General features: G+C 45.2%; 1 protein-coding gene across 17 annotated transcripts in view; it reads right to left on the bottom strand.

The window, feature by feature from the left end:
* Positions 1-14,828, bottom strand: part of si:ch211-285f17.1 (sickle tail protein) — a 109,458-nt gene that overhangs the window by 12,405 nt on the left and 82,225 nt on the right. For 15 of the 17 annotated variants that reach the window (XM_035142880.2, XM_035142882.2, XM_035142875.2 and 12 more), the window contains 7 exons: positions 11,175-11,373; positions 10,093-10,186; positions 4,261-5,162; positions 2,886-2,990; positions 2,310-2,359; positions 388-527; positions 30-205 (listed from right to left, as the gene is read on the bottom strand). In XM_035142880.2, coding sequence (XP_034998771.1) covers positions 30-205; positions 388-527; positions 2,310-2,359; positions 2,886-2,990; positions 4,261-5,162; positions 10,093-10,186; positions 11,175-11,373 — 1,666 coding nt within the window. Of the gene's footprint in view, positions 1-29; positions 206-387; positions 528-2,309; positions 2,360-2,885; positions 2,991-4,260; positions 5,163-10,092; positions 10,187-11,174; positions 11,374-13,878; positions 14,117-14,828 lie in introns of those variants that run through there. The other 2 variants (XM_035142889.2, XM_035142877.2) reach the window with 2 other exon arrangements.

Below are 14,828 nucleotides of genomic sequence, written 5' to 3'. Positions count from 1 at the left end.
GCAAAGCAGTAAACATTGAAGAGACTTACCCAAGTTGAGTGAGGACACACTCCTCCAGTCCCAGGTACTTGTGCCTGTCCTCCTCCACCAACGATCTCTGCCTCTGGACCGGGTCCTCCAGACGCCGCATGGCCTCCACCAGTTTAACACTGATTTCCTGCTCGGCGCGCTTCAGCTGAATCCGCAGCGCCTCCTGGTTCTGGAGCTGGAGGAGGAAACGCACAGTGGAATAAGATACTGCAGCGCCTGCGCTCGCAAACCAACATGCGTAGCTTTGAAAATCTCATTCAGAAGATGCACAGTCCCTCACATGCATGCACACAGGTGGATGCCTGAACAGGACTCACCACCTTTTAAAATGAATTAAAAAGGAGAAAGAGGTCTTGCCTGCAGCTGCCTCATCTGATGAAGCTGCACCCTGAGGTCAGAGACGTTCTTCCTGAACTGCAGGAGGTTGACTTTGAGAGGAACCGAGGGCTTGTCTGACGGAGCTGCGTGGATTTTAGGAGCCAAGACAGGGGAACCACCTGGACCACAGGGGAAAGAAAACAATATGACCCAAGTAAAAAGTGTAAATTAACTTATATGTACATGTTGAAACTTTAAGGACCCTTTGGAGACTTGTCCATAATACATCTGATTTGCACTAAAGTAGAAATTACACTGAAAACGATTGTAGCATCAAAACCCAAACCCTCACTCCGTCATCCTCTGACTTTACTTTGCAAATCAGACCCGATAAACTTTATTATAGATAACTATAAATAAGAGGAGAACAAATACAACCAAATACATTAAACTTATACTTCTCAGTCAGGCTCTACTCCAGATGATTGTGTAAGGTTGAACGTGTCTGAATACACATTCCCCTGCCGACCCACTGGTCTCACTTAATGCTCCTGATGTGTAATAACGACGACTGTCCGAACTCTCTGTGGCGTCATCTTCCCTGCACAATAAGTGCAGATATACGGAGTCTCATATTGGCTGCACCCCTGAAACGTCTGTCAACTGATTTCTGCATCTCAGTCGTCACTGGAGACGGAGACGAGGTTGAAACCATGGAAACTGAGGGGAGTAATATTTGAGGTTTGGGCGAGGGTCCCTAAATGGCCAACAACAATCGTAATTTAATCTGGTCTAGATTCAGAGACTCCAATATGAGTTTTGACTTTAATGACACTTAGGATGAGCATCTGGGTTTATTTGATATCAGTTAATAAATCGATCCAATCCATACTTCCCCATTTGGTCACTTAGCCCTGAGAGCAAACTTTAATGGTTTTCATGGGAACTATTTTATGGTCTGACCACATGTACTAGTGTTAAATTTTTAAAATGTCTTTTTTTTTTTCAGCCTTGAGCACAACAAATGAAATTTCATTCAGCGTCATTGTGTTGGGTTTGAGGCATAAATCTCAAACATGGATATCTGAAAAACATTATGAACATGAAAAATAAAACCAAAACTACACGGCCGGATACCACCAGATGCAAGTCACATAATATTTTAGGAGCAAAATATATAAATAGATATAATGCTCATGCATTGTCTAATCAGAAACACTAGATCCTTTAGAGAAAGTTGTGTCTTTGCTCATGAGTCACACAACTGGTCAGGGGAGGTTCAGAGTCACTCGGGCAGTGACAGAACAAACCTTTGTCTGTGTAATCCTAAAACTCCATTCATTCTGTCGACCTTACAAACAGACTGACAGCTACCTGGACCTGAAGTACAGGTTATTGTGTCAACTCCTGGTTGTGTTTCTGAGCCTCGGAGACACCGGGTCCATCAAAAGAAGAACAAAACGCTGCGTCGTGACACTGAGGAGGCACCGAAAGGCGAAAACACGAGGTTGATCAAAGAACAAGTTTTCTGATGTTCTGAGGATTTGCTCAAGCACAACATGTAATCTGTCATGAGATTAACTCAGAGACTGTTGTGTTGTGTCTGCCGCTCGGGAGGTAGCAGATCTTTTTTTTATCGAACCCGGATCAGCCTGCAGAGCAGAGGCTGAATCGCTGAATCATCTCGGCAGGCTGCAGAAGTAACAGCTTCTTGTTTTAAGAAGTGCTTTGAGGGGTTTGCTCAGCTGGCTCTTGTCTCTTAACTCCTATTAAACTGGGTGTATGAGGCGAGGGGGGGGTGGGGGTTGTGAAGAAATATGAACTGATGACAAGCAAAGAAGCCCGACTTTGTTTTCCCTCCCTCCATCAGTGCTCATTGCAGCCTGTTGACAGACACTGATGCGTGGGCTTGTCTGCACAAGACATTCTGGTGCTTAAGCTCTTGTGCGCGTCGCACTCACCTGAGCTGTGTGCACTGTGGGCTGGAGATGATGTCTTCGGTGGTCTCTCGCTGCAGCCAGAGGGAAAAAAATCATTAGAGCAGGATTTTGAGAGTGACAAAAAAAACAAAAACTGTATTTTTGGTCACTTTATATTCAGAGGTTAGTGTCGGTGAGAGCAAACAACGTTACAACCAAGTGTGATGGTGAAAGAGTGACGAACCAGAGAGGTTAAAATGATGTTAATGATGTTAACGGGGCCTCAACCGTGTGTGCAACGCGCCACAGACACATTCAGAAGCTTCAGATTAGCTGCAAACATTAACACCAGGTCTCCGCGGGGAGGATCGAAATGCAGAGGGGTTGAAATGCAGCGAGGTAAACCAGGGTACATCGTGGCCATTTATCAAGAGGGCGAATGAGTTCAGTATCAGATCCACAGTCAAACCCACTTCACTTGATGCTACTTCAACCTGAGTGTGTGATATGGCCATTACAGAGGGGATACTTTATCTCTCCTACTCCGGCTGGGTAGCCAGGCGTCTCATTTTAAAACTCCCCTGATGCCTCGCTCTGTCCTATACTGTGGTTGCTTACCTTGGAGGCTCCTTGTTGCCACTAGTGTTTGGCCCCTTTAAAAGTGCATGCTGAACAAGACCAGTCAAGCTGGCAATCTGTTGCTCCATAGCCTTCATTCGCTGTCTGCAGAAACATCAGAAAATTCTACTTTCAACACTGAGGCCTACTGGATATCACAGCTTCGCCCAGAATCAAACTGGGAACGACTGCAACAAAACAATCAATAGTTTTGAATGACCTCACAATAAATCCTTATCTTTGCGGTGATTTCATGGGTTGATTCCACAGCAGATTTGATTGATCAGCAATTATACGAATGAATAGTTTCTAAATCACATCTGAGCGGCAGAACTCAAACAAAGGAAACCTTACACTGAGACTCCCTGGTTAAACTAGAGGTTGGAAAATAAATAAACGTTGTGATTCTTGACGATAAAGGAGATAAATAAAACATGTGTGCGTCTGTTATTCTAGTTATTCTATTTATCCACACATGCTTTTCCTTTGCCATCACTGTAAAGCACGCTGGCTCAACCCCTGTTGTATTTAACGTGCTGCACAAATAAAAGTGACTTGACTTGACCTGACCGGGCCTCATGTGAACGCAGCGATGCCGAACCGCAGCGTCGTGCAGCATATTTCACATGAATAAATTCTGTGACAGCGAGCGAGCCCCGCAGGTTTATTTTTGAAAGCACTTTCTCGTCCAAATTCCTTTCGCTTTTTTTCGTCACATTCCCAAGAAAATGTCTGTCGGTTGTTTCGGGGGCTGCCCAGGTGGTCCACTTCTGATCTGTTTGACTGATCGGGGCCATTTCAAATACTTTTTCAACCTGGTCAATATTTTCTTTGGTTTTCTGAAGTATGCATATAAACCCTTCTTCTCTCTCCCTCTCTCTATGTTTATGTGCTCTCAGTCAGAGAAGACAAACCTCATCCAGGTACTGAGAGGAATTCTGGATTATCCAAACTGAATGGAGTCGACAGAAGGATTGTTTTGAGTGCAATAATCGCAGAGTAACAGAATAATATACTGTGGGTTAATGGGGTTTTCAGATACGATCCTGTTTCACTATTTGGGTTTATTCGCTCTATAATAATTAACACTATGAGCCTTTAGGGTTTAAAGTGAGACAGGGAAAACAAGGGTCAGATATCTGATCTGGTTGTAGACACAAACCAACTGTCGGCTGTACGTGTGAGAGGCTGTGTTCTCGTCTTCAGTCATGAATGATGTAAAGGAGCCAGAGTCAGGGATTGGAAATCAGCCGCTCGTTGTTAGGGTGAAACTGGGATGCAGAGTTAGTCCATGCTCCCATGCAACGTCTTAATCCTAATCTGAACAATCCAACCAGTCAATAATCTATACCATGCCCAGTCCCCTGAGGCTTACCGTGTCTGATGTTCACCAACAGGTGGAATGGGCCCCTGGAGGTGACCCGGGAGGTCCGCAACCACAGGTGAGGCCATGTTGTTCCGCGGCTTGGTCCCTGCTACTTCCTCCTTCCTGAAGGAATGGCGCACCGGTGAGCTCCGATCGATGGGAACCCCATGAGGAGGAACCCCATGAGGAGGAACCCCGTGAGGAGGAACCCCATGAGGAGGAACCCCATGAGGAGGAACCCCGTGAGGAGGAACCCCGTGAGGAGGAACCCCGTGAGGAGGAATACCATGAGGAGGAATACCATGAGGCGGCCCGCCGTGGATGTCAATCATCCGTACCTCAGCCATTCGGTGAGGCGATGGAGGAGGGGTCTTGGAGCCCAATGTAGGCAGCTGGCTGTTTCTGGACTTCTGCCTGTACAGAGAGGGGTGATCCATAGAGTCTGTGGGGCTGGGTCCGCTGTAAGAGCTCGTGGAGCGAATGGAGGCACGGTGGAATCCCCCCATTCCATGATCTGGACTGTCCATCCCAGGGTTGGGCTGCGGTCCGTGGGAAGAAGCCATGCTCAGTCGTCCCTCCTGGAGCAGGTACGGATCTGCATACAACCCCTCATTTCCCCTGGATAGACTGTGGCTCTTCCCCCCCATGTCCTCATCAGGCTTGACGTCCCGTCTCTCCAGGATAGCGCTGGGACAGGGCGAGATGGAGCGCACCGTTTGGTTGGCACTAGACAGTCGCTCCCTCGGGATAGTGGCGCTGCCGGGTAGGGAGCCCGGCCGAGGGCCAAACGGGATTCTGGAGGGGGATGAGGGCATGGAGTGGGGACTCTGGGGGAGCACTCCCTGCAATGGATGGTGTGCTGGGGGACCCATGGGGGGTTGTCTCAGAGGGTGCTGTCCATCACCGTGCATCTACAAAAGCACAAAAGGATATAAACATCATTGCACATTCCCAGAAACAAAACCTGTAATTATTACTACTTCAAATGCAGCATAAAAATCCCTCACTTTAAGGATTAGTCAGTGAAGCAGAGAGCCTGAGCTGCTGTTTATTTTGTATATATCTTGTATTTCTGGACTTCAGTCGCCCTTGAAACCAAAGCATCCATCTCACTCAGTTTACACTGTTACTTTTCAAAGAAAACACACTGTCAGCGTTTCCCTCCAGAAGCAGAAAATGGTTACTTGCACGGCCACTATCTCCGGGTGCACTCACTCCGAGTCCTGGGTATCATACCTCCGGGCTTCTATCAAACTGTATCACATTGCACGAGCACGAGATTCTTTCTTTGCCTTGGAAAGTCTGCAGCTCTTATCGAGGAGAAGTTATTTATTTTCTCATCTTCACACAGGATCACTTGGCCTTTTAAAAAAAAAAAAAAAACGACTTTTCATGTGCACCTCCCGGGTCTCAAAGGTAGGTGGTTAATTTGAAAAAGGATCTGTCCGGCACAGTCTTAATTAAACAGTCGGCTAATCTGGGTCACTGCTCTTCAGCCCCCCCCCCACAAAGGACCCTTCAAGGCTTAAACGTACAATAACCCTGACCTCATTTAACCAGGGAGGCTTCCCAGGTCAGGAGAAACACGAGCGCTCGGGCTGTAGATGGTAAAACTACAACAAAGGATGTGAACAGTTTACAGCTACAAAGAAGAGGTGACGGTGAAGGAAGTGAGGTTAATGTGGTCAGACTGACTCATGAAAGTTGTGTTATTGTTATATTCTATAGGACTGTTTTGACATTTAATCTACTGCTCACTATCACTTGTGGGCACAGTGGCTGCTCAGTTACCAGAATATCACAGCTCTAAAGTTTATCTATCTAACTCTAACTCTAACTGTGGAATCATACAAGCAACACTAGACATGTTATATTCACACTACACAATATTATCTGTACGACACATGCTCTGGGTTTGAGTGTATACGAGTAGTGGGACGTAATGTCGACGTGAATCATAATCAGACAGTTTGAATATTAATATTAATGGAATTTTCTATGTAAACGCAAACAATAACAACTACACCAGGACCCACGGACAAGCACGACACCAATATAAAGTAAATATAAAGTAAATATGTACCTGAGCTAACATATATAACAACCGACGTAAAGTGTGCGACCTGTGGTAACATGATGCGTTGGATACCATGACACCGCGAGGAGTGCTGCGTTCAAGGCCGAATCTAATCCGTCTTCCTTCCTGTCTCACCCTCTGCTCCTGCCAAACAAACCAACTATTGTTCCTTCGAGCTGTGACTCACCAGTCACACCTACAGAAGAAAGACGAGTAGAAACTCCACGCAAAGTTGTTTCAGGAAGTTCTGATGCCGTTTTTGGACACTGATATTTTCCTGTGCCGTCTTTATATGATTCTCCCCCGGTGCCGACACAGATTAACACAATGAAGACAACAATGAAGTGGGTGTGACACTTTTGTGGGTGTGTGAATGAGTAGATGTGTGTGTGTGTGTGTTTGAAAAACAACAACTGCTCAGATTGTACAGTAACAAAGGGCTCAGGCTTGGCTGTGATAACAAAGGAGAAAAAGTAAAAACTTGCCGGCAATAGGAGAACACACAGCCCATAAATCTGGCAGCAACAAGTCTGACCAAGCAGCAAAAATGTAATAGGAAATCTGAGCAGCACACAGCACCATTAAACCCTAATGACTTTCACTATCCAAAGAGAAAGGTTTCACTGCACAGGGGTAGACGATGTTTCCAAAAAGTCATATCACCATTTTTTTTTATCTCCACAATCATTCTTCCCAGAAGTATGTCATGCATGAAAGAGACCCTATGATAGTCAGGTGATACAAGTTTGGCCAATAGAGCTGATTTGCTGAATCCAATTTAATCGTCTAATTATTCTCCTGGTTTGTAAACGTAGATGTTATCAGAGGAGACCATGTGTAAATGTCACTGAATGTCACAATCTCTAGGATTTGCTTGAAAAGAAGATGGTGGACGTCTTAAAGGTCGATTCTCCAAAGCACTAAATAACATCTCTGAATGCTTGGTCGATTCCAGCCCCAGCCTCATAAGAAACCCTTTGTTCCACATCGCTGGTCGATCCCAAACAGATGTTTCACCTTTAAAACACCAGCCATTCCTAAAATATCCCTAAAACACACAGATTTAGTCTGTACAGCGTTCACAAATCAGTGCTTTGAGACAAAACAGGGGAGTAAGGGCTTGAAAAATAAACACACGAGCGACCGTGTCAGGGAATCAAGAGGCCGCGTTGAGCACATTTGGTTTGAATTTGACTGGTGGGCTTTTTAAAGACCTCGCTCTCTTGTTTCCAGCAGCTCGTAAGTTTTCCGTAATGAGAGGCAGCGTGTCTGGGAGGAGGAGCAGAAAAACGTTACAGATGAGGAGAAGCTTTCTAAACTGATTTAAGATAAGGGCAAAAAAAGCGTCAGATGCAGCCAAGCTAAACAGATAAAGAGAAGCTGTGGTGCCAACATTCAAAGAGCTGGATGCCGGGCTGCTGTGAACCTGTGATGTGATGAAGAGGAGGATTGACGAAGATGTTTAACTTTTTCATCTTGGGATAAAAACTAAAATTTGATCGATTGCCCAAACGGAGAACAGATCAGAGGTCCGTCAATAACTGAACCTCTGTTTACTAAATATCTCCTGCAGGTATGTGTACAAAACATCACTCCACACAGTCACTATTGACTATGAATACAGAGAACTGCTTTGGGTTCAATCCCTTATATAAGTACCTATTAATATTTCAAAAATATTTATGGCGTTTTCATCACATGACACAACAAAAGATGCTTTACAAAAACACTTTATTCTGACAGTTCTGGTTCTCCTTATCGAGTTACGTCTCAGTGACGGTGTGTATGTGTCCACCTGATGTCTGTTACTCACGGTGGTTTTCATAACCACAGACGGCTCTATTTGACCAGAAAGCTTTAATCAATAACAGAGCTTAGAATCTGATCTGAGGCCCTGGCATTCCTGCAAGACAAGAGGGACACTCAGCAGATCTGAAGTACACCCGGATAACCTCACCCCCGCACCCCCTCAGCCCCAGGTTGTTTGAACAGGTGTACAGCTCATTACTTTGTGATGTCTGCCCTTTTGCTCCGAGAGCCAGGGTTTCTATTTTATTATTAAGTGAGGTCGCCAAGGAGGGAAATACAGAAATAGACCAAAAAAAGGTTAAAGAAAAACAACTATATCCAGTCCGAGGAAAGATCTACAAATGCCAAACATAGAGAAGCTGCTCACAACAAGAGTCTGCTGTGTCTTTGTGTGTCTGTGTGTTTGTCAGGAAAGTGTCTACAGCCACAAACAAGTTCAATTATCTCTGTTTAATACCGACTGAAATGAAGTTTAAGACCAAACTTGCGGTGGAAACACACACGAAAAAGTGAAAATATACTTCTTCCAAGTAAACAACACATTTATGACTCATCTCGATCCCCATTGTCCCGAGCTTGAGAGACTTTCAACAGAGCAAACCACCATGAGTACTTGTTATTGTCAGGCCACTTATGGTTAAACTTGCAGTTTCATAAACTAGCAAAACCAGGTTGGCTAGAAATGCATAAATGTAACTAAAAACAGACAAACGTTAAAGCACATACTGAAACTCATAAGTCTTCTTTTTCCATCTGGTAGTTAAGATACATTTTCACGGACCCATTCAATTTGAACTCAAGACAAACTTTTGAAGTTTTAAGACTGTTTATGAACCCACAGCCACTTAATAATCTGACTCTCTCTGTCCTGTCATTGACTAACCCCGGCCTCCACACCCCACAGCCACGTCCCACCCTCGCAAGTGTGTCAACGGCTGCTGGGTTAAACAGTGACAGAACTAATGACAAGAACCTTCTTCAGTGTTTTTCTACTTCAAGCCTGGATTCCGCCATTGTTTGCACAAGAGGCCTTTAAAAAGAAGTCGCCTTTGAATTTCCTCCAGTTCATTGAGTGCAAGTTCAATTTCTCAAATCTGCATTTAGACCAAGTGCCAGAGTCATTAAATAGCGATACTGTAAAAAGTTTGCAACCTCTCCTGCCCTTAGATAGTTTAGTAACAATTTGTTTTTGGCTTCATCAGATCCGTCTTTTTAGCATCTTTTTAATCAACTGTCTTTAGGTCCCATCAGATCTGTCACCAGCAGAAAACCAGTGTCTCTGCAGCACTTCACCATCTGAACCCAGACTCCGTAAACCACAGACGGCTCATCATCCCTTTCAGTTTTATCAACTCCACTTCACACTTGTATATGACATGTACAGTCTGTGGTGATGGGAGATTATAGCTGAGGTTAATGTCATTTCTTCGCTTTTTTTTTTGCATTTAACAACAGCACTGCGCCGCCGCCTGGAAATCAGCAGCAGGCGGAGAGGAGCAGCGGGTTAGATAAAGGGTCGCGTGGATTAGCGACGCGGATTTGAGGAGGAACGTTCGAGGAAAGGGCTTTTTTTAGGTGGGGGGGGCTTTTGTTTCGTTACATCAGCAGGAAACAAACACGGACCGGAATGAGAACAAAGAGATTAGAGCTCATATTAGGGGAAGAATGAACAAGAGAAATAGTCGGGAGAATTGTCCCTTAAGCGAGCTGCAGCAGAGCATACAGGCGAGGCCGAATCACCGGCCCCTGGGAGAACAATATGAGACCCCCCTCTAAACAGATTAACAAGAGGCAGGGGGACATTCCTTCCCTTAACTGCAAACAGGATGTGAGGACAAGAAGAATTGGAGGCTGGGGTAACTACTTGTATCTGCAACAGGTCCCTGCAGCTGCTGCTGTTAACAAGATAATCATTTTCACTGCCGTGTTAGCGGCTGTCACAGTTCAGTACTCACCCTGGCATCGCCGTTGGCAGGTCTCGGCCCGTGGCTGAACGCCTGTGCCGGGTCTTTGTGGTAGACCTTCAGGCAGGAGTGGTCCGTGATGTTCCTGTAAGGAGAAGACGTGTGCCGTGGTAAGAATAAAGCCCAGGTATCGCCGTCAGAGAACGGGCGGCCCTGCCTCAGCCCTGATCTCCTCAGCAGCCCTGCCAGGGGCACGTACCCCGACAGAGGCTCCGTCAGTCCTCTGTTACGTGACATCGCCTCTTAATTCACAACCTACATAAACACGTGTCGCAGCTACATAAACTGAGATCCTGTCTTTCTTTCGCAGCTCCCTGTTCTCTCAATGTAGTGTTGCACCCTGGACACCTGCACTAGCCTCGAGGAATCACGAGACAATTTTTTACAGCCCTGATAAAGTATTAGTCACAGAGTACACATTGCGCTAGAGCAGGAACTCTGGAGGCAAAGGGGCAAAGTCTTGAGTTGTATTAATGACTTGTTTTTTTTTTTTCTAAAAAGAAACTCCAACAAATGGCTGTATGCGGTGTCTGCGAGTAGAGTCTGCTCACACTGATAAGACACGCAGGTGAATACCAAACCAGGGAGGTACAAGAAAGAAGAAAAGCAAAGAGCTAGTGTGTGTGTGTGAGGGGGGTGCTCGTAAAGGATGCACACAACACACTGCACAATATTTGTAAACTACACTTTGTGCCTCAATATGACAAAGCTCAAACTTTCCAGAGTCAAACTTCCACCAGAGGAGAGAGGACAACAGGCGGCAAAGTCTCTCAAGAGCGCTCTTCAGTTTGCTCGGATATGTCAGAGACATTTTGCTGCAGGGCTTCCTCTCCATATAACTTTCTTTCCTATTAAGTTTTAACACTGAGGGGAAAAAAAGAAGTGAGACGCTTTCCTGGCCAGTGACACTTCCTGTGCAGGGGGGGGAGTTTAGACAGGAAGTGCTCAGGGAGGGGAAACGGAGGAAGAGTTAAACTATGGAGCTTGGATGTCCTGAACTTAGAAAACACAACACATGTCTCTTAAATGTATCTATATCTCTATATTTATCCCACACAAACACATGAGTTTACCTGACATCGCTGAGCTCGTAGTACATGTTCCTCATGTCGTCTTTGACGTAGACCGCGACGCTGGGCGACTCCAGCATCTTCATGTTGAGCTGCTGCGGGAAGGCACTGACGAACAGAGCTCGGACTGTGTCGATGCTGGTGACCTCGTTGGGCATGCGGAACTGTTTGGTCTCGTCTCCGTACTGAAGGTACAGCACACCTACAGACAGAGGGCCGGGGAACAGGATCATTAGCAAGATGTAAACGCCTTTTAATTAATAGGAAAATCTTTCCCATGACTCAGACACAATAGACAGGCATGGTTTTTTTTTTTAGAGGTGACACACTGTTTTGTTTCTCTCTTCTGTTTTTGTAAGCTCCTTGTTTTTTCAGACACTAAAGAAGTTTGGCGTTAATCAGGTGATGCAAACACACGACTTCACGCAGCTACTTACCAGAAAACACCTTCCATTTATAAACCAGAGCAGGACTTTTTACTCTTCCGCTGCTGCACAAAGTTAGAGTGGTTTTCTAAGAAGCTGATCAGAAGAAATTGGCCAAAATCTGATTCTGGACCTTTTTCAATCCATTTTTGATCTCGTAGGATTAATGTGAGAGCAGAAAACAATGTCAAAACAGAGCGGATCAAACAAAAGGGCTGGATTATAGTAGACTGGGTAAACCTCATAAACAACTTCCAACAATATTTAGTGAGTTTAAGCCAAATCCTGCCTGCCTTCCAAAGATGGTATAAATCTTTATGGCCGTTTTAACAGTCTTATACATGGGTAGGATTTGTTTTCCGGTGCTGCTGATGGTCAACTTGACGGTGAGAGACGGTCAGTGTGTTTGTGTTGGAGAGAGAGAGAGAGTGTGGCAAAGAGAGCTGTTCTTTTCGATGCCATTTGGTTTCAAGTTTTATGAATAAACTGCGGATCCTGCGATAAAGTTACCAGCATCAACTGAAGGAAGCTCAGCGTCGCACAGAAATTCTCTAACTGAACACGCAGCACTCTTTCTTATAGAGGAGGGGGGGAGGGACAAGGGCAGGATTAGCAGGTTATAAGGGGGTTATTTGGGTCATTTTGGTTTAAAGGGGACAGCATCCCCCACCCCCCCCCATCCCCCAACAAATCACCTACTGGATCTCAGGGAAAATCTGCCTTTTCTGTGCAAACACACCGAGCTCACGTTACAACACGGCTGCACGATTGCATCAATGTTTGCATTTTCTCGCTGGAATTACACAATCAAATCCGAGCAGTCGACAAAGCACATTCACCCTCTTCAGATTCTGTGAATGTGAACGGCTGAAGTCACCATTAGTGGGTTGAAAATCTTTCTTTAGACTTTTGAATTGGGCTCCAGGATGAATGTTTACCCTCAATTGTGTCAGAAACAAAACATTTAACAGGACTAACAAGTTTCTGCGGCATGTGGTTCCCATTTGCATACTTGCAAAAAACAGAAGGTTCGGTGCTAAATTCACCACCTAAGTCTTTGTTTGTATTTTTTTTGTCAGCAGCGTGTGTTCAATTCCAGGGAAAAAAACACAAAGGATTTGATACTTTAAAAAAGTACGCCGGAGAAGCAAAGGGAGGCAGAAGCAGGGCTGCGTGCTCGGGGTGGAACAGAACAAGTTGTGCATCAAAAAGACCAAAGGCTGAACCTCTGAACCCTGGGTGTGGCTTCTGTACTGTGCTTTAGAAAAACAGATGTCTCTCCCACAAATGCATGGACACGCCCACACTGCACTTGTATAAACAATGCCAGGGAAATGAGTGAAAAACAAAACTCTTTTTTCTATTTCTAATCGCTGACTCATCTCTTCAGACAGCATGGTACTGATTTGTATAGGGTCTATCTGAAGGCATTACAGAACTAAAATTAAAAAAAAATCAGTTTCTGTTCTTTTTCTTATTATGTTTATATTCAATGTGAACTTTTCCTGAGTGTGATGCACATAAATCATTTCATGTCATTTCAGAGACGTTTTTCTTTTTGCACTGAAAATAGCCGGCTTTAAGGAAAGGAGGTATGGTTCTACTTGGTGTAACCCCATAAAAGGAGCGAGCCAGTAAAAGCTACCAGATGTTGGCGAAATATTATACAAGATCCTACATGCTCCACAAGGCAGAGCGAGACGGAGCGAGGGGCAAATTCAGGAAACAAAATTGCTGAGTCGATCCATTGCTCTGGTCTGTGTGGGTTCCTGGATTGTAATAACTTAACAAAGTGCCCATTCGCAGACAAACTTCATCTTTCCCCCCCGAGAGCTGTCACGTTAACAATCGGCCGCTTTGCCTCCAGATGTTTGCAGCTAGCGCAAAACCAGGAGTTTGATGACGAAGCGGCATTGATCTCGCAATGCAACACAAAGATTAATTCAGTTTTTGTTGTTGCTCGGTTCTAACAAAGAATCGTGTTACATTCCTGAGCGGCTGGCTTCACTCAGGATTGGAAGCAAATGGCCAGTGTGTTTCCTGACCAAATGGGCACAGCGCTGCGGAACCGTCTGGGTTTTTAAAACTGTTTTTCCACGTCTCTCCTGTCAGCTTTCACCAGGCGCACTCGTGAAAAATATCAATCTGTGTCCGCTCGCATTATCGCAAAGTTTGAAAGAGGCAGAGAAATACTTTTTAAGAAGCACTGGAGGGGAAAAGAAACCCCCGGCTTGAAATACAATACACTTGATGCTACACTCAAGAATGAATCTGATACTTACATTAAGGGGATTAAAGGATTTCCTGTTTTTTCTGCGGAGTCTTATGATGCTCTGGAAAAGACCACGCGACAACTCCTACACTTACAGGCTGGAGACGCTGAGACCCAAGAAGGAGCCCCAAATGTCCGCTGGGACCCTGCGAAATGTGTGTCAGTGTGTTTGTGTGTTTGAGTGTGTGTTTGTGCGTGTGTGTGAGGACTGTGGGAGGGACAAAGTAGTTAAGTGGTGCCCCTTTTATTCTCCTCCCCCCTACACCACGCCATAACCCCCCACTGTCCTGATGCTTTGTCCTCATGTTTTTGAAAGACAGAGGGAGAGATGGAGCGTGTGTGTGTGTGTGAGTGTGTGTGTGTGTGTGTGTTTGTGTGTGTGTGAGTGTGTGTGAACATGCATGGCCGATATAAGTATCTGCTATGAGTGTTTTGCAGGTTTGCTTCTCGAGGCAAACAAAAGGTTGCTAGTGGCACAGATGAATGTGGAAAACGAAACCCTATAGTTTCATCCATTTTCACTTTGGTTGAAAGGCGCCACGCAGACGCTTTGAAATAATCCAGCAGCAGATGCCATGCTGAGCCGAGAGCTACCTTTGAAGCCTCGCCCCCCCCACCCCGAAAAGAAATACCAGCGCCTCAGTTTGTTTGGGGAAACTCTTTCCTCTGCTCTCTCTCCACCTAATGCAGCCGCCTAATTCTGCATGTGGATGCAAATGACGCACCGTGCGCCTCGATAAGACGGCCCGTTTCTAATCCTGTCAATAACACGATGGCATATTGTGGACTGATTCCCTAATCTTTCACTACAGAGGAAATGAATTCTAATTAAAACGGAGCTACGAGCTGAGGTGGAGAGAGGAGGGATGGAAAAGAGGAGGGAGAGGGTGTGAAAGTGTGAAATCGTGGAAGTTATTTCCTTTCACCTGAAGAGCTTTCATTCTCAATAAACTCTTAGTA

This window comes from Hippoglossus stenolepis, chromosome 19, assembly GCF_022539355.2.
Source record: "Hippoglossus stenolepis isolate QCI-W04-F060 chromosome 19, HSTE1.2, whole genome shotgun sequence".
In the NCBI taxonomy this organism is placed as follows: Eukaryota; Metazoa; Chordata; class Actinopteri; order Pleuronectiformes; family Pleuronectidae; genus Hippoglossus; species Hippoglossus stenolepis.
This window is presented reverse-complemented; position numbering and strand designations above follow the sequence as displayed.